The sequence below is a fragment of the Tursiops truncatus genome, chromosome 1 (genome assembly GCF_011762595.2).
Source record: "Tursiops truncatus isolate mTurTru1 chromosome 1, mTurTru1.mat.Y, whole genome shotgun sequence".
NCBI classification, from domain to species: Eukaryota; Metazoa; Chordata; class Mammalia; order Artiodactyla; family Delphinidae; genus Tursiops; species Tursiops truncatus.
The window spans coordinates 127,762,244-127,786,286 of record NC_047034.1 but is presented as its reverse complement, the minus strand read 5'-3'; the positions used below and the strand labels follow the sequence as shown (position 1 = coordinate 127,786,286).

Here is a 24,043-nt window from a genome sequence, read left to right as displayed (position 1 = left end):
TTGCAGTCCCAACATGAGTATATGAGTGGTATTCCATTGTATTCCTGCCAAAGATGCATGTTATCATTCTTTTACCTTTTTGCCCTGTCAAAGCAAAATACAACATCTCACTTTAATTTTATTTATTTGGTTATTTGTGAGATTGAGTACTGTTTAGTGACCATTTCTATTTTTTTATGTGATTTTCTAATTCACATACTTTGACTATTTTGTTGTTGGATTTTATTTGTCTCAATTGATTTTTAGAAATTTCTAAAATGTAGATATTTAGCTCTGTATTAGTCAAGGTTCTCCAGAGAAGCAGGACCAATAGGATTTATATATATCTAGGATGAGGTTTATTATAAGGAATTGGCTCGCATGATTATGGAGACTGAGAAGTCCCAAGATTTGCAGTTGGCAAACTGGAGACCCAGGAGAGCTGATGGTGTAAGTTCCTGTCCAAACAATGGCAGGTTTGGGACCCAGGAAGAGTAAAGCTTCAGTTTGAGTCCAAAAGAAGGAAAAGACTGACGTCCCAGTTCACCTGTCAAACAGGAGGAGTTCCCTCTTACCCAGTCATTTTTGTTCTATTTAGGTCTTCAATTGATTGGATGAGGCCCACCCACATCAGGGATGGCATCTGCTTTACTCAGTCTACTGGTTCATCCAGGAACAGCCTCACAGACACACTCAGATTAACGTTTGACCAAATGTCTGAGCACCCCATGGGCCTAGTGAAGTTGACACATAGCATTAAACATCACAAGCCCTAAGAATTTATTATGTTTTGCAAATTTTTTTTCCTTGCCCATCATTTATTTTCTAACTTGGTTTTCTTTTACAGTTCAGAATATTTATACATACACATTAACAGCCTTATACATACTTGGAAACAAGATATCATGACATTTAAATATTTTAATTTTATTTAGCAAATGCAGCATTATTAAATTATGAATACATATATCAGATGATAGTCAAAACTTTAATTGTCTGTATCCAGGAGCAGTTTACTTGGTGATAATATTTAAAATAAATGGCTACCATACAGAATAACAGATTTGTTCTAAAATGGAAAGGAAATGTCATTTTAAATGGTATTCCCCATTATGACTAGTAAACAATGACAAGATAATGTTATAAGGGGATATTATCAAGGGATGGTGTATACCTTGGGAATTCCCACCTTGACTATCACCAGAAGAATGCTTTCAAAAATTAAATGTATACTAGTCTTCCTCCTACCTATTCCTATCTCTCGAATATCCTCGAGAGAAAGCTTAATAGACATTTTTTTAGAATCTTGTGTTTTAAATTTCTGTGAAGCATAGCAGGCTTCTGTTGGAAAGTAGTCACACAATGCCAGTGACTTTTGAGTATATAGTTGACCCTCGAAGAGCATGGGTTTTCGCAGGTCCACTTATACTCAGATTTTTTTCAATAGTAAATACTGCAGTACTGCACGATCCAAGGTTAGTTGAATCTGCAGATGCAGAAGAACTGTGTATACAGAGGAACCGTGTATAGGGAGGGCCAACTATAAGTTATATGCAAATTTTCCACTGCTCAGAGGGTCAGTGCCCTTAACCTCCGCATTGTACTATTCTCAGTTGTTTCTTACAGCATTCTAGAGATATTTTGATTTTTTTTAACTCAACTCATTTATTTAGACTGTGTTCCAAGTTTTTGAAATTAAAGTCAAGCCATCTTTAACAAAACCTGTTTTCTCTGGCAACGATTACCTGTGTGTCAGCTAGTTCTGGGCATCTTTTTGGCTACTCTAATCTTTTTTTTAATTTTTATTTTATATTGGAGTATAGTTTATTAACAATGATGTGTTAGTTTCAGGTGTACAGCAAAGAGATTCAGTTATACATATACATGTATCTATTCTTTTTCAAATTCTTTTTCCATTTAGATTATTTCAGAGTATTGAGCAGAGTTCCCTGTGCTGTAAAGTAGGTCCTTGTTGGTTATCTGTTTTAAATATAGCAGTGTGTACATGTCAATCCCAAACTTCCAATCTTTAAAAGTGCTCTTGGAGCTTTCCTTGTTATATATACTGTTCTTTGTCATTTTAGCCGTATATATATTTACTGAAAATATCCAGGATAATTCCACTGTTACAAATTTCAGAAAAACTAGACCACAGGGGGCTATCAAAGAGTGGTAACATTCTCTCTTACATTCTCTATCTAATTTTTATTAGGCTCCATGCTAATGTTTCACATTGGCTTTCCAAAAGGTTTGTGGTTTTGTCAAGCTTTGTGAATTGGAAGAGGTCTGGGGCCTTGTATAACACATGATAGGATGATAACAGGTGTCATATGATAACATGATAACATAAGCCTCCAGGTGAATATATATTTCCCTCTTTGGAGGGAAAGAAATATCATTTGCAAAGGAAGCATGTAAACAAAATAGAATCATCTTTTAATTAAACTGATTCAGTAGTTACTATGTCTAAGACATTCATTATTACATTTTAAGTTTTAAATAGTTCTTTGAGGATTTTAGGCTAATTTCAATTCAGCCAACCAAATCTTCCATGTGCAGCTATAAAATATAATGCTTTTAATTAGTACCAATACATATTCTTGGTTTTGTAAAATGGAAGAAATACCCAGTTCTCTTTTTAGTGAGTTCTAATTTCAGAAATAAATGTTAGAAGGATTGAAGTCCAAAGGAACATAGTTGCAGTGAGGATTCACTTTTGGTGATGTTATAATACCTAATTGTTATCAGTGTGGGAAAAATAATGCTAGTCGTGTTAATCATTTTTGCCTTAAATTTTGCATCTGATACATGTTTATATTAATTAACATTAATAGAAAGTTCTAGAAGCCAAATTGTTAACAGTCATTGTGTATTTGAATATTTTTACATGTATTACTTTTGTAATTTAGAACAATACTTTTGTGAATTTTAAAAAAAATTTCTATTTTCTTACATTTTTATGTTTACCATAATCCTTCAAAAGTCTCATTCTATACAAAACCATGAAAAATTCTTAGAATTTTCATTCTTCATTACTTTGTATATGAGGAAACACAGCTGTTGGATCGTTAAGGTAACTTATAAAAGAAAGAATTATGGAGAATTCATTATTTTATTATCAAACAACTACTCATTAAAATACAAGTATCACTTCTGAGGATTTTTGCGGGGGGTACAGGATTATAAAATTGTTCTTAATTTTATGTGTCTAAAAAGTGATAAATTGTCTTTAATCAGCAGTGGACGTTTCCTGTAAGAAGTCTGTCATTGTGCATCAATTATTGGAGAATGCATTAAGGACATGTCTTATATGATGTCATATATCTGGAGAACCATGGGCAGATTCAGGAAATCATCCAGCTGTCCTGATGTTGAAGACAAACCCTTTCTAAAAGCACTCAGTGAAAGTAGTGTTAACATTTTGGTGTTATTCTCATTAAGAAATATTAAAACAGCACGTTAATGTTTGCTTATATAATTGCACATCCAGATACTTACCATTTATGCTGGAAGTTCATTAGAATAATTTATTTTTTACAAAAGGAAATTGGAATATTTAGCTATAATTTCCTATCATTAAAATATAATTATGAGATGTTAGATTAATGAGGAAAATGAATTGTGAATTTCCAAAAAAGGGGTGCTAAGGAGTGAAGTTACCTCTATAAATAAATGCACCCTCTTAAGTGTAACACTTTGTTCAGTGGAAGCACAGAGCTATGCATTAGGCACTGATTGAGCACTTAGAAAGTTAAGTAATTACTGTTGAGCACTACGTGGCTTAATCTTAGATACTTCCTATTTATGTCTAGTCAAAATGATTAATTGCTTTTCTGTGTGTCTTTTAAATGTCCTAACAGAATTTATTTATGTGATAACTGCATTTAACTTGGCATATCCAATTACTCCCTGGAAATTTAAGTTGTCTTGCATGCCACGAAATACAACATATGACTTCCTCTTGCCTGCTGGAATCTCAAAGAACACTTCAAATTTGAGTGGACATTATGAGGCACTTGTTGAAACTAAACTTAATTCAAGTGGTACCTACTTATCTAACTTATCATCCAGAACAACTTTCCACTGTTGCTTTTGGAGCGAGGAAGATAAAAACTGCTCTGTACATGCAGACAACATTGAAGGGAAGGCATTTGTTTCAACAGTAAATTCTTTAGTTTTTCAACAAACAAGTAAGTATTTTAATGTTCCAAACATTACCTCTTACTTAACTGTATTGAACAAAATGGTTCTGTTCTCTGAAACCTGTGTGAAATAGATGTATTATGGATGTGATTCTGAGCACACATTATTATTTTATATTAGTAATAAAATTAGGACCAAACTAATAAGTCCCCAATTATTTTCTATCCCCTAAAAATAAAATAAAAATGTAATGAGGGAACTTTTTAACCTTAACATACATTTCTTGTAGTCTTCTAAATTGGCTTTAAAATAGAAAAAGTACAACTTATTTTTGTTAAGTAGATAAAATATCAAATGGCAGATAATACTGTTGAGCTAGTTAAAGCAAGCAAGGAATCTCTCCGTAACCAAGGAGAGATCAAAAAAACCAAATCAAGGTTTTTTTTGTTGTTTAAGTATAATGCATACTAAGTATAGCTCATGTTGTTAATAATTCTGCATGTGGAAATCTAAACAACAAAATTATCTCCAAGCCTCTGGAAAAGCTAAATAGAGCAGAGACAATTGACTTAACATTGTAGAGACCTACAGTATGAAAATAAAGACGTACGTAATATAACACTCCTATGTAGGGTTAGTCAGAATTTCTCAACCTCAAAATTATTGACGTTGTGGGCCAGATAATTCTTGGTTATGGGGGACTGTTCTGTGCATCGTGGGATGTTCGAAGCATCCCCGCCTTCTGCCCACTTAATGTCTGTTAACACTCACTCCCCAGTTGTGACAATCAAAACATATCTCTAGACTTTGCCAGATGTCCCTTGGAGGGCCAAAGCACCACTGATTAGATGGAAGAAACACTCAGTTTGTTGAAATCAGGTTAGGAGTAAGGATAAAGCATAATTGTGCAATAAAATCAGAGGTTTTTTTTGTTTGTTTTGTTTTTTGCGGTACGCGGGCCTCTCACTGTTGTGGCCCCTCTTGCTGCGGAGCACAGAGGCTCCGGATGCGCAGGCCCAGCGGCCATGGCTCATGGGCCCAGCCGCTCCGCGGCATGTGGGATCCTCCCGGATCGGGACACGAACACGTGTCCCCTGCATCGGTAGGTGGACTGTCAACCACTGCGCCACCAGGGAAGCCCCTAAAATCAGAGTTTTAAAACAAGTTAGAAATAATAACTCCCAGTGTCTCCAACTGACTCTATAAGCATTTAAGTTAATTTTAAATGACACAGTTCTTTAATTTGTAAGGGAACTTAACTTAGCCATTCCAATGATTATTAAATATATTAAGAATGAACTTAAAATGTTAGGGTCCCTGTGATGAGCTGTAAAATGATCAAAAAATGTTAGCACTTTTTTCGATTATCAAGTGAAATGATTTTGATGCAGATTTTAATTTTACGTATATATATAAAGGCTAATAATTCATTATTTTTAAATGAGTTTAAGTTTTTGTAACTAAAATTACTAGGTTAAGTGGTGGTTATTCAGGATTTCCATTTAATATTCTGCCATATGGGCTGTTTGCATAGGGCTCAACCTATGCAAAGTCCCTACTAGCTAGAAATCCTTCAAATGGGGAAATATGTTAGTGGTGCTTAAAGATAAGTATTAGTGTTGTCTTAAGTTAGTCATGATTTTCAACTATTGCTATTCTTGCTCTCTAAATTACAAATCACTAATAGTTTATCATTGTCAGGTGAGTTTTTCAGTGTACAGTGAAATATACTCATATAAGTTGTATGTGGGGTCTATAATATTACAATAACAAGAATTTGAGGGTTTCCCTGGTGGCGCAGTGGTTGAGAGTCCGCCTGCCGATGCAGGGGACACGGGTTCGTGCCCCGGTCCGGGAAGATCCCACATGCCGTGGAGCGGCTGGGCCCGTGAGCCATGGCTGCTGAGCCTGCGCGTCTGGAGCCTGTGCTCCGCAATGGGAGAGGCCACAACAGTGAGAGGCCCGGGTACCGGAAAAAAAAAAAAAAAAAAATTTAAGATGTGCATCTTAGTTCCAATGTGAATCACCATGCTTTATTGCTAAAGCAGACACTTAAATACTGCCCCAAATGTGCTTGTACCTTGATATTTCATGTTCTCTCGTCTCTTGGAAAGTGAGGATGAACTGAGCTAGGTGAGTTTTGGGGTCTTCTGTCCTACTTAAGTGGTTCAGGATTTTAAAAATGTTTGAGAAACAATAATTGAATTTAATTATCTTACTTTCTGAAAAAGGAAACTGAAGGCCAAAGGGACTAAATGGGCAAACACACACGATCAGTTAGAGCCTGTTCTTTTTCTTTCAGAATGGGCAGTGAAAGTTGTATTGGAACACTGGTAAATTTAATTTAGCTCTTCTCTTTCACTGAGTTGTTCAGAATGTTTTTCTCGGGTTTCATTTAGTTTATTTTTAATTCAGGTGCAAACTGGAACATACAGTGCTGGATGAAAGAGGACTTGAAATTATTCATCTGTTATATGGAGTCATTATTTAAGAGTCCTTTCAAGAATTATGACCTTAAGGTCCATGTTTTATATCTTCTGTAAGTACCAAATAAATAAATTTGGACATTTCCATGACACAAGTTTTTTTGAAATGCAAGAGTTTCCATATACAGAAGTAGATTATGAAAGCTCTTCTATCTCTGCATTTCCTTTTATATCAATGTACATTTCTGTACTTTTTATACAACCTTCTTCTCCATTAGGTTTCCTCTTTTCTCCTCATGTTGGTTCAGGTAGCAAAGCATTGCAGATGTGGATGGGCATATATTCTCAAAGAAGCGTGAACTCAATTCAGTAGTGTTAGATATTTGAGTGGAGAAGGGGAAATAGTTTATATTTATTTTTCTGGTGGATTTTTCTCTCATATTTGATCTTTTTATTATCTTAAAATGTTAGTGCTTTTTATTTATTTGTGCTCGGTAGAGAGCCATGATGGTGGTTTCAAACAGCCATACACTTATGATTCTAACAGCTAATATGTCATTCAAGTTTTCTAATAATTCCAGTGATAATACATACCATTTCTATTTGAATTTTAACTCTTTAAAATTCATTCTCATTTGTTCTTTTATTTGATGCTTGAGAAGAATGTCGCTCACCTCCCTCAGTTCTGCAGTTATTGAGGTCATATAATTAAGGGGCAGTGTGCTAGAAACTGTCCATATAAAGATGAATAGAGACAGAAAGTAGAATGATGGCTACCAGGGACTAGGGGAGGGGTAATGAAGAGTTCTTGTTTAAATGGGTTCAGAGTTTCAGTTTGGGGAGATGAAAAAAGTTCTGAAGTTGAATGGTAGGGATTGTTACCCAACAATGTGAATGTACTTAATATCATGAACTGTACACTTAAAATGGTAAATGTTATGTTATGTATATTTTACCACAGTAAAAAAATTTTAAAGAAACAAAGATGTCAAGAAAAAGATGTATTCATAGACTTTACTAAATGTGTATTTTTTTAATCAATTTATTTATTTATTTTTGGCTGTGTTGGGTCTTCGTTTCTGTGCGAGGACTTTCTCTAGTTGTGGCGAGCAGGGGCCACTCTTCATCGCGGTGCACGGACCTCTCACTGTCGCTGCCTCTCTTGTTGCGGAGCATAGGCTCCAGACGCGCAGGCTCAGTAATTGTGGCTCACAGGCCCAGTTGCTCCGCAGTATGTGGGATCCTCCCAGACCAGGGCTCGAACCCGTGTCCCCTGCATTGGCAGGCAGATTCTCAACCACTGTGTCACCAGGGAAGCCCCACTAGATGTGTATTTTACATCAACTTTTTAAAATAACTGCAATGGTTGCAGTTACATCAACTTTTTAAAATAACTGCAAACTTCACTGTTTTGCCGTATGTTGTTCTATGTATTTTTAGACTATGTTGTTGGGTGGATCTATGTTCTTAGTTGTTACATCTTCTTGATGTATTTTCCCATTAACCTTTATACAACATTCTTCTTTGTTTTGTATCTTGCCTTTAGTTTTAAAAATATATTTTGTCTTATATATATATATTTTATTATTTTTGTTTATATATTTATTTATTTTTCGGTACACGGGCCTCTCACTGTTGTGGCCTCTCCCATTGCAGAGCAACAGGCTCCGGACGCACAGGCTCAGCGGCCATGGCCCACGGGCCCAGCCGCTCTGTGGCATGTGGGATCTTCCCGGACCGGGCCATGAACCCATGTCCCCTGCATCGGCAGGCGGACTCTCAACTGCTGCGCCACCAGGGAAGCCCGTCTTATATTTTTTTAAAAAAAGAATAGTTATGATCTCTGCTCTTGAGCCACTCACAGGCTAGTGGTTGGGACAGATATGTACAAATATGTATCAAAATAGGGCTTCAGTTTTAGTGGTTACTGATGTGCACTTGGTAGGCACATGAAGGTGTGGGAGCACAAGAATGGTGTGAGAGCCTTATGTGGGGATGTCTAGAGCACTGGTGGCAAGAGGAGTGAAGGTTTCCCAAGGAGGGAGATAGCTAAGTTGAAACTTCAGGAATGAATAAGAGCTAATAACAAAAATATGTGGGCAGGTAGCATTGAGAAGCATATCAACATCACCTGGAAATATTTTAGAAATTTAAATTTGATAACTCTGTCCCAGAACTAGAATCAGAAATTTTGGGAGTGAGGCCCATCAATCTGTATTTTATCAAGCCCTTTAGATGAATCTGATGGAACTAAAATTTGAAAATTTCTGGTGTGAAGGTAAATAAGACAAATTTTAGAAGAAAATTTGCATAGCTGCTACCATCCTCATTATGTACTGATTATCAGACTGTAGTTAATATTTATAACTTACGTTAGACTGCTGGACTAATTTTTTTTTTGGCCTCGCTGCAAGGCTTGTGGAATCTTAGTTCCCCACCAAGGGATTGAACCCGGGCCTCCAGCAGTGAAAGTGCTGAGTCCTAACCATTGGACCTCCAGGAAATTCCCTGGACTAATTCTTAAAGTCACCCCGCAGGAGTAGCCCAGATAGGGTGCCCCTGCTGTCACATCTGGTCATTGAGTGTCTCTGTGATGATTTCCACCTCTAATGCTGGTCACTAGATGAATCTAGAAGCCCCTGCTAGCCCCTGCTGCTTTAATGAGTGCAGTTCTCATTAGGGCCAGTGTCTTGAATGGGAGTATCCGATTGGTGAGAATGTGCCGTAGCTGCTAGTGTTTCAGCCTAACAGAAGAGTAGATTTCCCAGGCAGATGCTGGGCAGCCAGGTGGATAAATGTTCACAACAGAATGACTGGGCTATAAATCTCTAGAGGCCCAAGAAGCCTGCTGAAGTAGTAAAGTGAGAAGGTAGAGGAGTAATGGGCAAATGCACAGCCAAAGGTGAACATGTAAAGGATGGGAAAGAATGAGCTCGTTTCTAGTCTATAGAAAATGACCCAGCAGGGAGAGAAAAATTGAAGATGTGGTAGAAGGGGACCCATTGAAGATACATGACAGAGGGTGAATGGTTCAATAGGCAAGTTCCAGAAAAAGAGCACAGATGAAGGGTTGGTCTTAAAACGTATTGAGATAAGAAAGGAAGCACTGTGGTGGATGAGGATATATTTGACGTCTGGGCAGAAAGTTTCCTGCTTTATTAACCAAGACAGATTTTAGCTCAGAGAAAAGAATTCCTTTGCGATGTAGTACATTTTTGTGATGACCTGAATACTTTGGTTAAAAGTATTTGGTTAAAATCTCACTAGGTGCCTATTCAAGAGAATTTCAAATATTGTCAGTGGGCTAGGGTAATGTGCTCAGTTTTAAAGCTCTGTGACTATGTGTAAGGATTTATATTTTATAATTTTTATAATGTATAGGCCATAGTTATGTCTGAGGTCTGCATTTTCTGAAAAAGATATTATATATGAATATGCCAGAACATTACAAAATTGCCTAGTAAGTTAGCTACAGCTGCGAATTTGAACTTCAGTCAGCTAAGTAGTCATTGGTCTGTTCATCTAAATGGTAAGACCCAGAAAAATGAGAAAATTATGATAAACTAAATAGATTTTTCAACTTGCTCATATGATGAACTTAGTAGATTCTTCTGACCTGCTTTTATTTGAACTTAGGTTTCTGAAAAATATTAATACAGGAAAACCTAATTGCATGCAATTTGAGAAGCATTTTCTTTTCTTTTCTTTTTTTCTTGCCACTTTAATTGTTCTCTCCATTGTATGATTTGGTTAGTTTTGCCAATTGTCACATACTATTTCCACCTTGAATTCTATTTTTGTGTGCATCTTTGGGCAATATATCTCCAAAAATTTAAATAAGACTCTTCAGATCAGGAGGAAGAGCTGGCCCATATAACAAATGAAACCTCGGTGGAAGAGGAAATCCATAAGGATGGTTACTATAGAAAAGTTTTCATCAAAATCACCTCCCCAAGACATTAGAGAATTCATGAGAGAAGTCTTTCAAATGCTTCCATGTGTAAATAAGTATGTATTTAAAAGGAACTAAAACCTAATGTTTATAAGGGACCTAAAGCCCTATAAATATGTCCCTTAAGGGGAAGCATTGTTTAAGGTCAGATATTAATGTTTGTCCGAGAAACTGAAGGAGAGATACCGTACAAATGTGTTATTTTTGAATTTTCTCTTAGACCTAGGAAGGAAATCCTCTTCTTCCTTTGTGAGGTGCCTATGTGTACATCAGACACTGAGCTGAGTGTAGGGAACAGTGTTAAACAGCTCAGACTCAACCCTTGCCTTCTTGGAGCTGATAGTAAAGACAAAGAACATAATAAAGTTTGAAAATGCTGTGATGTAATAAATATGGGGACTTTGAGAAACATATGCTAGAAGTATCTGCCTAGATTATAAGGGGGCAGAGAAGAATGAGCCAGAGAGAATGAAGAGCATTTGCAAAGGAACACAGTCACGTATAGACATTTGAGGACTTGAAAAGTTCTGTGTTTGGGAAGCTGGGGAATGAGGAGAAATCAAGGTGGATGAATAAGCAAGGGTTGTCCAGGGAGTTTGGACTTTTGTAACTGCTAATACCTAGTTTACTTTGTCTCTTCACTGTCACTCTTGTCAGCATTCTTGGTGATTTCAGCATCAATCTGGATGATCTTCAATTTCTTGAAAGCTTTACTTTTACTCTTCTCTTTTTCATCCAGCCTAGCTTACCCATTCTCATGGCTCTTGTCATTAGCTGATAAGCTTGCTCTTTCTTTAATCTCAGTTTCAAGGATCCCACTCTTTGACCTTCTCTCCCCCTACCCGTCATGTCAGGCCTAGTCCCTCTGTCACCTCAGCCTCAGGAGTAAATCTCCATGCCCTTGGCTCTGCTCTCTGGGCCCTTGCTTCTGCCCTCTGATTCGCCTTCCATTTTTTTAATGAAAAGTTACACATCTCTGCAGCTGAGTAGTTTTCTCAGCATGCTTCCGGTTGGCACAATTTTGGGAATCCAGTGGCTTTGTTTCATTTTGTACTCCTTCAGTCTAAGCTAGCAGTGTTTCTGCTACTGTAATTCTCTCACAAGATCGCACAGCCTCCTGGGAATCTTACTGGGGTTCACTCCATTAGATAAAAGCCCGCAGGTCTCTTAGAAATAAGCTCTTCTCTTTGCTTAGAAGCCATTTCAAACATCCTTAGCCATCTGGAGAGGCTGGGAATTTTACAACTTTCAAGTCCTACTTCCTTTGTTTAACAGCCCTTTTGTCAATGAATATCTCTCCTCTTGAAACAGTAAGGAACCAAGAGGCATTTTCAGCACTTGTTTGGAAGTCTCCTGAAATAGATCACCAGATCAGTGGGCACATTCTACACTGTCCACAGAACTGCCGATGTGTTACTTAGCTTTCGACCACTATGTAAGAAAGATTCTCTTTCCTCCAGTTTCCAATATCATGTTCCTCACTTCTTTTTGTGTCCTCGCTGGCAGTGTCCTCAAACTGTAGACTTCTACTAACAGTCTGTTCAAGGTGTTTTAGGCTTTCTCCATCATGCCTCTTCAAATACTTCCAGCCTGTGTCCATCACCTAGCTCCAAAGCCACACCCACATTTTTAGGTATTTGTTATGGCAGCATCCCACTTCCAGGTACCAATATCTTCCTTGGCTATCTATGCCATATGATAAATTACCCAAAATTTAGTGGCTTAAAACAACAGTTATTCATCATTTCACAGTTTCTGTGGGTCAGGAATCTAGGTGCAGCTTAGCTGGGACATCTGCCTTAAGGTCTTTCACAAGGTTGCATTGCAGATGTCAGGTAGGAGTGCAGTTATTTCAAGGTTCAACTTCAGGAGGATCTGTTTCCAAGCTCACTCCCTAGGCTTCCAAATTCCTCATGGGCCACTAGACAGAAAGCCTTAGTTCCTCCCAGGCTGTGACTGGAGGCCTTCTTCAGTTCTTTGTCCTGTGTATTCTCCATAGAGCATCTTACAACATGGCAGCTGGCTTCCCTTAGAGAGAGCCAGAGAGACCTGCTGATGACCTTGTTTTTGATTTTCACTGGGAAAGCAGGAGGTGGAGGGGGCGGGTTCAAGTTTTTGCTTTTCTCACCAAAATCTACCAGCCTGCTCATGTCAGTGCCTATGCAGTTTCCTTGTTTTCTTTAGTTGCTGATGAATTCTCTGGGTTCCAATAGAAAATGAACCCTTTCTTCTGTGTTTTGAGTCCCATCCCCTGTTGTCACTCAAGGACTTTGTTCTGGCAATTATCCCCTCTCTCTCCTGCATCATCAAGTTTTCCTCTCAGCCGATACACATGCTGCAGTAACTCCCACTTAAAACATAGATTTCCTTGATCACACATTTCCATCAAGTCATCACCCCATTTCACTACTCCCTTTAAAGAAAACCAAGTTTTGAACTATGTGAATACATATCTTCAGAAGTTAATATAAAAAGTCAGCAAAAGTGACTTCTGGCCATGAGGGAATAATAAGTTCTAGGATTACTCTTCTGTCATAAACAACTAGAAAAGTCGATAAAAGTAGAAAACATCTATTTTCAGATATTGGACAAAGGCAGAACAGAACGTGATTCCTGAGAGGAGGAAACAAAGTAAGTTCTATTTTACTCAGGTTTTCCGGGCTGGAGGCAATTTCCAGGACATGGCACAAGGCTGGGGAACTCAAGCAGAGCCCAGCAATATTGCTGAATTGAGGAGACAGAGAGAAGAGTTCAGAGGGTAAAAGGGGGCTTGATTCATAGGGCAGGGTACCTGAAGCAGGGAGGTACACAGGAGTTAGCACTGGGGTCCCCTTGATTCTTTGGCTGAATACCCGTCTGTCTATGATCTTGGGCAAGAAAACTTCTAGGAAGAGAACAACTACCAGGAGCTGTAATCTAAGCAATTCCCAGAGGTCACACAGGGCCAGGAATAATGAAAGTTTCCAACAGGGAGACTTGGAGAGACCTTGTTGAATATCACTGACATTCAGTAGAAACCCCATAATAGCCACACTTTAAAAGTGGGGCCAGATTAGCCCTACAGTCAAGGCTATTCTATACGCCCCCCAAAAAAGCTTAAAAGAAGCTTAAAAGGTTCACACTTAAGTCACCCAAGTAACTTAGCTGATTGTCAGAACAAAATCCAACATTCTTTAAGGCAAAACAACATAATCCAACACTCAATTGTAATATTCACAATGTCTGGCATCCAGTAAAAAATGGTACATATATGAAGGAAGAGGAAAATATAACCCCAAAAGAAAAAATAGACAATAGAAGCAGACCCAGAAATGGCAGAGATAATAGAATTAGCAGACAGTTAGTTTTAGCATGCTCCACATGCTCAAGGATATAAAGGAAAACATGAACATAATGAGGAGAGAAATTGACAATATAAAAAAGAACAACTAAAATTTTTAGAGAAGAAAGATGCATTATTTATAAACAAACGTGCTCAATGTTAATTGGGACATTTTAGGCATAGTGTTATTTAATTAAGAAACAGTGTGTGCAGGCCACAGTGCTAGTCTCTGTGAGAAGTACACTTTCCATTCTTTCTCTCTTACCTTTTTTCTTTCCTTCCCCCTCCTTTTTTCCTCCTCCCTCGCTCCCTCCCTTCCTTCCTTCCTTTCTTCCTTCCTATCAAGATGGACTCATGGATTATTATTTTATTTTGTGAGCTATATTTAGTTACTATCATTATTCATTTTATTGCTTACACTGTCCCATATTTGGCAGTGGGTGCTTATGTAAACTGGCCTCTGTGTCCTTTTGATGTGTTAGATCTTTTTTTTTTTTTTTTAAATAGGACTCCTTACTTTCTAGCACTACAAGATGTTTCAGGTTGATTTTATACTTTTCCTGCTCTGACACTGGTATCAGCCATTTTTCCAAGGAGCCCTGATTCCTTTCTGTTGGAGAATGATGTTTACAAAGTGGTATCGGGGGGCTAGATGCTCACTGTTACTTGGGTGGTATTGTTTCTAGGCCCACTCAGCTACATAGTTATATGTATACATACACACAGTACACACATAATGTGTATATATAATACTCACAAGTCTATATTTTTATATCTCTCTGTATATACACATATTAAAAGCATATTAAAACCCAAAGAATGTTGGATTTTGTTCTGGCAATACTAATGTCTCTTGTTCTAGTTCAAAACCACAGGATCTATCCTAGCCTTTCTTTTCTTTCTTTTTTTTTTTGTAACTCCTTTTTCTAGCAGTGAGAAATCTTGCTTCCCTTTCCAACAATATATTACCTAGTTGCTCAGTCCTAGAATACACACAAAGTAGTTTTGGAATAGCTAAGCCATACCACCATAGAAAACAAATAGAGTAACTAGAGTGCAATGTTTGTTTAGACTCATTTTGCCTTTGCTAAAATTCTGTGTTCTGAAGTTAATTAGGATATCCCCTCCCCTTCTGCCTCAGGTGGTTGTATTGTTAACTTGATGTACATTTAGGTCTATTTGTTTTCGTTTGCATTCCTTTTTTATTTTCTTTCTTTTTTCTTCCTCCCTCTCATCCTTGTTGATTTTCCATTTGTTTGGTGATGTTGTACATCTGATGAGTACTTTGTGTTTTACAGAATGCTTCTTAAATTTGTCTCCTTGATGAAATACATCTAAGTCAACTTCTTACCTGGGCCTAATTCATGAGGTCTGGACAGGATTTGCATTTCTATCAATTTCCAGATGATGCTGATGTTACTGGCTTGGGGACCATACTTTGAGAACCGCTGGTCTATGACACTTATTAAAAACAGATTCCTTGGCCCCAGACCTACTGAATTCTCCATGGAGGGTCCAGGAATCTATTATGATGAGACTAGTCTGGGACACTAACCTGTTCTTTGAAATTACTTGGGATTGGTAAACTAGATTTTGGGGAGTAACATTTGTATAGGTTACCAGTCTGAGATTTAAAATGTGACTTGATTAAATTATACACAAAGCTAATGCTAAATTTTCCAATTCATGTTTATTGGTTTGCCCACTATGTTTTGCTCTCAGTTTATGTCACAATCAAGAACACTCATTTGGTGTTATTCCTATAATAATTTAGTATAGATCTTTGCTTAGAGAAACATTAATATATTCATAGAAAAATTTGAGGGGAACAAGTAATTTGATCAAAGGTCAGATGATAGAATGTGCTTTCTATAAACCATTTGTGGCTAAAAGATGAAATTTCAGTACTAATTATATATCTAATTTTTGAGTAGAAATATTGCCAAAATTGTGAAATTTGCAAAGAAGCCAAATTTAAAATTTATTTGACCATTTTTTTCACTATTTTCACTTGCAAGTAAAGTTTACTCACATATAGAGAAATTAAATAAATAGTGACACTGAATTTGTGTGTGTGTGTGTTGGCAATGCATAAAATATTTTGCTGCATAAACATTTTTCAAGAATTTCAGAAATTCTTAAGTTTTGGTTATTTTAAGCCAGTGTATCTCTTTCTTATTTTAAAAATTTGATCACCATTTTAACTTATACTACTTTAAAATTTTGATGGTTTAAAAATAGCATTATCAAAATTTTAAAGTATCATTTGATGTTCATGAATACTTAAAACTTTTTTTTTTTTTGCGGTACATGGGCCTCTCACTGTTGTGGCCTCTCCCGTTGCGGAGCACAGGCTCTGGATGCGCAGGCTCAGCGGCCATGGCTCACGGGGCCCAGCCGCTCCACGGCATGTGGGATCTTACCGGACCGGGGCATGAACCCGTGTCCCCTGCATTGGCAGGTGGACTCTCAACCACTGCACCACCAGGGAAGCCCCTGATGTTCATAAATACTTAAAACTTTAAAAAATCTTTTGGAAGGTAATAGAAGTTCTTATGCTGACTTTGGCAAGTAACAAGGCTGGTGTATTACAGGTTTCACACAAACTTGGAAAAACTTCTGCTGTCATGAGAAATATCTAATGTTTTCCTCAAGGAAAAAATAATTTGAAATAATTCTGTAATTCTCTAATATTCTGATTTATAGAAATATTAACATAATTCAGATTATAATTATTCTTTAGTTGTGGCCATTAAAGTTTTTATCAATCCCCTAAATAAGATGACAATGGTAAAAGTGAAAGTTATCTTGTAATGATAAGACAGCTTGTAATGATAAGACAGCTTGGGTGTGATGAAACAAGCACTGAACGTGGAAGTATGAGACTTAAGATGAATTCCAGGTCTACGTTCTCTTTGAGCTCAGTTTTTTACTTGTAAAGTAGGTGTTATTAGTTCCCTCATAAGGGAACTAATAAGGTGGCTTGAAAAATTGAATTAGTGATCCTCAAGGTGTTTCGTGTACATTGCAAATATGTTATATAATGAAATTTGATGATATATTTAATGTGGTTTCCTTATTTTTGTGTCTTTTGCCCATCAAATACCCACCTGTAGGGAGTACAAAATGTTTTTGGCCTATAGCTGGGATTAAAAATTTTTTTCTTAAAAGTCTAGAGAGTAAATATTTTAGACTTTGCCCACCATACTGTCTCTATCACAACCTTGTAGTCACAATTAATATGTAAATGAATGAGCACGACTGTGTTTATGGACGCTGAAATTTGAATTTCATATAATTTACGTGAATCATGGTATATTCTTCCTCTTTTCTTTGTATTGTTTTAAACCATTGGTTAATGTAAGAAGTCCTTCTAAAAATGGGTGTTATTTGGGCTGCAGGTTTCTCACCCCTGTTTAGAGCATTTGAAAACTAGGTTTAGGTTCATTCTTAGACTTTCATGATGGGGTTATCTGTTGGAGTGGTTTGGGAAATTACTGAATGGAGTTTGTTTTTTTTTTAAAAAACACAAATTATGAAATACTACAATATATGTTGTATATATACATACTATATAATATATAATCATTGTATATAGTCATTATTATGAATATATATATTTGCGTATATTTAAATTGTAAAGAAAATGAAAATAGATTGATTAAATAGAACACAACAGTGAAGTGGTAGAGAAACCACAGAGTTAATTTCATTGGTAATCAGCCGTATTCTACAAATGTCCACTGTATTTAGAAAAAGATGGCATTGGTGAGACCGTGTAAAGTAAGACAGTGTGATTCTAACTTTTCTTTTTGTTTTAAAAAAGAAAAATATCACCAGAATTTCCTATCCTTTAAAAAATATTACTGAAGTGTATGTGTCTTGTTTTCTGTTCAGTTCTATTTGTGGCTTAAAATTTGGGAGTTCTTCAGTCAAAGCATAATACAAGCTGCAAGCATATTTCTGACATAAATAACCACAATTCATTTAATTTGTTCCATACTCTTCTGATAAAAGCTTTTATTTTAATATTTGAAAAACACATAAAAGCCATGGTGTGATATTTTTAAAAATAACATTTCATTGGATTTGTTTAAAGATTTAGATAAAGTTGAAAGTGCTAAGTCATTCCACCTCCAATTCAAAATGGAATTTCATGGGTGTATAGCCCTTTAAAGTTTTTAAAAATACTTTTATGGGGCTTCCCTGGTGGTGCAGTGGTTTAGAGTCCGCCTGCCGATGCGGGGGAAGCAGGTTCATGCCCGGGTCTGGGAGGATCCCACGTGCCGCCGAGAGGCTGGGCCCGTGGGCCATGGCCGCTGAGCCTGCGCGTCCGGAGCCTGTGCTCCGCAAAGGGAGAGGCCACAACAGTGAGAGGCCCGCGTACTGCAAAAAAAAAAAAAAAACTTTTATGTAATTGTCTTTTATATTCACAAAAACTTAATAAAGACAGATGGTTCAGGCATTTTCTCTGTTTTACTGTTTAAGGAGACCAAGGCTTACAAAGATGAACTTACTTGTCTATGGTCTTATGGTTCATAAGCAAACAGAAAAACCTGATTTAGGTCTCAATGTTAATTTAGTGTGCTTCTTACAATAACAGTATCCCTTCCACAGTGCCCAGGATATTGCTTTGCACATTAAAATGTCTTGTAAATGTTGTTTCCTGATTGATGTTTTTTCTTTAGGACTAAAGGAATACTAAAGTCTAGCTCAGGAAACTTGAAAACATCTATCATAATTCAAAACACTTAATAATTCGTGGGGTGTGTTTGGAAAGGTTAGGGTCCGTTTCTCTCATGTGTTTATATCTGAATCCTCATGTATAGGCTAGTTAGCACAGTTTCTAAAGCAACACTTTCTCCACGTTGAATTTTTAGTTAGTATATTTATCTCTTACAGCTTTTTCCTCCAAAAGGACTGAGGTCTTTTCTGAAGGCAGTGATCATGCCTAAATATTAATACTCTCTCCCTGTCCCCAGGTTCTTTAAAAAGCGTGCAGTGGCTTGGATACGAGGCAGCAGGTGTTTATGGACAGAATGGGGGTAGCTCAAGCAAGACAGGGAATATGAGGCATGGATACTCCCCGCCCCTGCCATGAACTTCCACCCTAAAGACTTCTCGTTTATACCAAGGCTTAGACTCTCCATGGGATGAGGCAGATTAAAAAAACAAACATGAAAAAATCAGAAATAACAACTGTCTGTGTCTTGGTTGCAGGCTGTTATTCTCTATGCCTTGAGTTGGGTAACCCTATAAGATAATTACAGTTATTTTTTAAAGTTAACCCATTCATTTGTAGGTTTACAGTGATAGGCAAAGTATTGCTTAAAAACTTTTCCCTAGATTTCCTTTTTTTTGTAAACAGCTTTTTTGCCATATAAGAATATAAAATAAACTGTACATATTTAGTGTAGACTTATAAGTTTTGATATATGAAACCACTCATAAAGTCTTCACCATAATAAAGAAAATGAATCTATTGTCAATCACAAAATTTCTTCTTGCCCCTTTGTAATCCCACCCTCTACTCCTACCTGTGGTACCCTACCACCAGCCCCACCTCCCATCCTCCACTGTCCCCAGACAATGACTGATCTGACCCTTTCTGTAACCAAAGGTTTCTTTGCATTTTCTAGAATTTTATATAAATGCATTCCTACAGAACTTTTGTCTTGCTTTCACATGGCATGATTATTTTGAGATTCATTAATGCTGTGTGAATCTACTGGCAGTCCATTCCTTTTCAGTGCTGAGTAGCATTCCATTATATGAATATACCACAGTTTGTTTGTCTACTCACCTATTGATTGATAAATGAGTTGTTTACAGGTTTTGGCTCTTACAAAGAAAGCTGCTACAATTCTCTGTACTTGTTTGTGTACATATCTCTGTAAGGATATATGCTTTTACTTCTCCTGGATGAATACCTGGGAATGGAATATGTAAATTATATAGTAGGTGTATGTTTAACAACTTAAGAAATTGCAAAACTGTTTTCCAAAGTTGTATCATTTTACATTCCTACCAGCAGTGTATTAGAGTTCCAGTTCCTGCATACCTCTTCAATATGTGATATGATGAATCTTTTCAATTTTGACCATTCTAATATGTGGATAGTAGTATTGGGGTTTTAATTTGCATTTCCTGAATAACTAGTGATTTGGGGCTTCTTTTCACATGTTTCTTTTCATTCTATGTATTCTGTGGAGAAGTGACTATTGACATTTTGGCCTATTTTTAATTGGATTTTTTAATATTATTATTGAGTTATGAAAGTTCTTTATATCTTCTGGATTCAAGTCCTTTATTAGAGAGATGACTGGCAAATGTATTCTCTCAGTCTGTGACTTGTCTTTTGTTATTTTTTATCTTTCACAGTGTCTTTTGAAGAACAGAAGTTTTCAATCTTGATAGAAGTCCAATTATCAATTTGTTCTTTTTCTTTTTTAACATCTTTATTGGAGTATAATTGCTTTACAGTGGTGTGTTAGTTTCTACTTTGTAACAATATCAATTTGTTCTTTTATGGATCATGCTTTTGTGTTTCATCTAAGAAATTCTTATCCAAACCAAGGCCACAAAAATTTTTTCCCTTATTTTCTTCTAAAAGATTCATAGCTTTAGACTTGACATTTGGATTGATGATCCATTTTGAATTAATTTTTAGGTCTGGTGGGGGGTATGGATTAAAGTTGCTTTTTGGGGTGGGGAGCATGTAGATATCCCACTGTTCCAGCACAATTTATTGAAAAGATTACTTTTTCTCCACAGAACTGCTTGTACCTTTGTAGAAAATTGATTGTACATATAGGTGCTGGTGCCTCTTCTGTTCCATTAATCTATTTTCCTATCTTTACACTCATACTCCAATGGCTGATTATCGTAGCTTATTAGCTGTAACTTCTTGTTTTATGACTTTAGTGGTGGCTTTAGGATTTAGAATATAGGTCTTTGACTTATTATAGTCGAACTGATATTATACCTCTAGCTGCTATGACACCACTTTGTGTATAATAGAAGAACATTACAACTGTGTACTTACAGATCTCCCCCTTCCCCAAGTTTGGTACTAATGTCATACAGTTTACTTCTACCTATGTTATAAACCCAACACTACACGGTTATTATTTTTGCTTTAATCAGTCAATAAAGATCTACCCTTTTAGTTAAATTTCATTTCTTTGTGTGGAACCAGACTTCTATCTACGATCATTTTCTTTTTGCCTGAAGGACTTCCTTTAGCATTTTTTATAATGCAGGTCTGATGATAATGAGTTATTTCCATTTTGGCGTGTCTGAAAAAGCCTTTATTGCATGTTTATTTTGAAAGATATTTTTACTGCATATAGGGTTTAGGATCACAATTTTTCTTTCCTTTCAGTACTTCACTGTCTTCTTGTTTATATTATTTTTTCTATTTTTTCTTTTTTTTTTTTTTTGCGGTACGTGGGCCTCTCAACTGTTGTGGCCTCTCCCGCTGCGGAGCACAGGCTCCGGACGCACAGGCCCAGAGGCCATGGCTCACGGGCCCAGCCGCTCTGCGGGATGTGGGATCCTCCCAGACCGGGGCACAAACCCGTGTCCCCTGCATCGGCAGGCGGACTCTCAACCACTGCGCCGCCAGGGAAGCCCATTGTTTATATTATTTCTGATAGCTAACCTGCTTTAACCCTTGTCTTTGTATCCTTGTTATAATGTATCTTTTTTCCCCAGATGCTCTTTAAGCTGAGTGTGCAGAATAGCTGCCCTCAATTTGGATATTGTGTCCTACATTTTAAATATATCCAGTGCTTTCACATCTGTGTTAATATTTAGCTCTTCTTTTTCCATATAGGCTTGAAGTATTAGAAGAGTCACCTCTGCTCCCTCAGAAAAGCAGTTTTCAGATTGTTCAGTGCAACTGCAGTGTTCATGAATGTTGTGAATGTCATGTGCCTGTGCCAACAGTCAAAATCAATTACACCCTTCTTATGTATTTGAAAATCACATCTGGTGGAGTAATTTTTCACTCACCTCCAATGTCAGTTCAGCCCATTAATGTTGGTAAGTTGTGCATAAAAAAGATAATAGATATCAACATCAGTCATACAAACAGGTTGAAGATTGCTTACAAAATTTTTCACTAGCTTATCTTGCTTTGACCAACACTCTAAAGATGGTAAGTGTAGTTCTAGGGAGTATTAAAAGCAGCTTCTGGAATGATTTAACAGCAGTATAGATATCTCTGCAATTGTAACTTAAATTCTTTTTGAAAACAGTTTGATTTCTTTAAATCCTGGATCCATCTAATGGATATTTATTGCTTGGTTATTACTTTTTCACATCTTGGATAACTATTTCTGAAAATAATTGAAAGCTTGTTATTATCTGAATTTATGCCTTCAGTAAGCATTTCTTAGAGGCTCATGCGTGTCAGCCACTGACCTAGGAGCTGGGGAAACAATGGTGAATGCCTCACAGAACAGGGGCAGACGGCAGAGAGAAACAGTAAAAACATAAATAATTTGCTGTACAAATCTGACCTTAAGAAAAACTCAAATAATAGGCAAAGGCCCATATTTTCAGTGCAAAGATTCTCCAAATTTATTTGATCAACTGGAATGTATAATTACATATATTCAGTGTATTCAGTTATTCAGTGTGAATAATATAGGCAAATGTTAACAAACTATTTAATTTATTAACTCAGTTTTTTATGTGTATGTTAAATTATATATTACATATGATACATAATTTAATGGTGTTACTATTTTACATTTACATTTCCTGAAACGATTGTATACAAACTCTTTTTTTTTTTTTTTTTTTTGCGATACACGGGCCTCTCACTGTTGTGGCCTCTCCCGTTGCGGAGCACAGGCTCCAGACACGCTGGCTCAGCGGCCATGGCTCACGGGCCCAGCCGCTCCGTGGCACATGGGATCCTCCCGGACCAGGGCACGAACCCGTGTCCCCTGCATCGGCAGGCGGACTCTCAACCACTGCGCCACCAGCGAAGCCCTTAAATTCTCGTTATTGTAATATTATAGACCTGTATACAAACTCTTTATATGCATCTCTGCATCATTGATTTTGACATCACTAGAGCCACTTTTCCAAGTATCTGACACACTTTCCCACACAGCTTTACCTTCACTTCTAAGTTACTGAGGAAATAGCACTTTTTGAATCTGCATATGACATCATATTTAACATTAGGACTTTAAAATAACTTGTCCTCTAGGGATATATTTGTGATCTCCACAATGTAATTACAATGATATCCAAGGAATTCAGTCATGACGTTATACCACAGGGAAAAATACAAAATCTATAAAGTATCATCATTTTCTCTTTTTAAAACCAGTTCTATCAGGTGATTTTTAGAAATATTTAGAGCCAGCATTGAATTAAATTGTTTTTAAAAGTAAAGTAGTTAAGAGAAGTTGCTGCGATAGACTTTATAAGAACCTTAAAAATGATTTTGTCTTATTTCGGATAATTTTGGGGAAAAAAATCTTTCCTCGTATTGGGATATATTTGATAATATTTTTAAAAGTGCTATGAAAGAAATAAGAGAAGTTGTGTGATGGAGAAAGTCAGGTGTAGGGGCTATTATCTCAGTTATAGATGTCCTCTTTTAGAAGATAGCATTTAAGCTGAAAGAAAAGAGATAGCCATGCGAAAACAAAAGGTGCTCCAAGCAGGAAGAATAGCACTCATAAAATTCCTGGGATGGAATGAGCTTGGAAGTTGGAAGAACCAAATACAAGACTCTTTTGCATGGAATGAATGAAGTAGGAGAATATTTAGAGATGTGGTTAGAGAGTCATCTGGGTCCAGGTCATACCATAAACCAGGGTTACAACTTTTGGATTTTATTCTAGTTGCAGTGGAGGCATTTGAACCAGGAGAATGATATGATCAAGGGTGTGTGTGAGTGTGTGTGTGCATGTGTGCGTGTGTAAGCATGCATATGTTTAAAATTTATGCTGCATGTGAAGAAGGAAATTGATGAGGAAGGAAGGAAGGATAGTTGCAAGAGTAGAAGCAGAGGAATCAGATAGGAAGCTGTTGGAATTGTCCCATTGGCTTAGGGTTGTTGCAGTGGAGAAGTAAAGAAATGATCAGGCTTGGGATCTATTTAGGAGATGGTGCTGACTGAACGTTCTAGTGGATTGGGTATGGAGTGTGAAGGACAGAGAGGAATCAAGGATAATAGTTAGGCTTGGACCTGGG

At 36.9% G+C, this 24,043-nt stretch overlaps 1 protein-coding gene across 4 annotated transcripts in view; it reads left to right on the top strand.

The window, feature by feature from the left end:
* LEPR (leptin receptor) overlaps positions 1-24,043 on the top strand; it is a 104,032-nt gene that overhangs the window by 27,427 nt on the left and 52,562 nt on the right. For 2 of the 4 annotated variants that reach the window (XM_073788730.1, XM_073788722.1), the window contains exons 4-7: positions 3,217-3,386; positions 3,840-4,169; positions 6,538-6,661; positions 21,660-21,868. In XM_073788730.1, coding sequence (XP_073644831.1) covers positions 3,281-3,386; positions 3,840-4,169; positions 6,538-6,661; positions 21,660-21,868 — 769 coding nt within the window. In that variant the 5' untranslated portion in view covers positions 3,217-3,280. Of the gene's footprint in view, positions 1-3,216; positions 3,387-3,417; positions 4,170-6,537; positions 6,662-21,659; positions 21,869-24,043 lie in introns of those variants that run through there. The other 2 variants (XM_073788729.1, XM_019919927.3) reach the window with 2 other exon arrangements.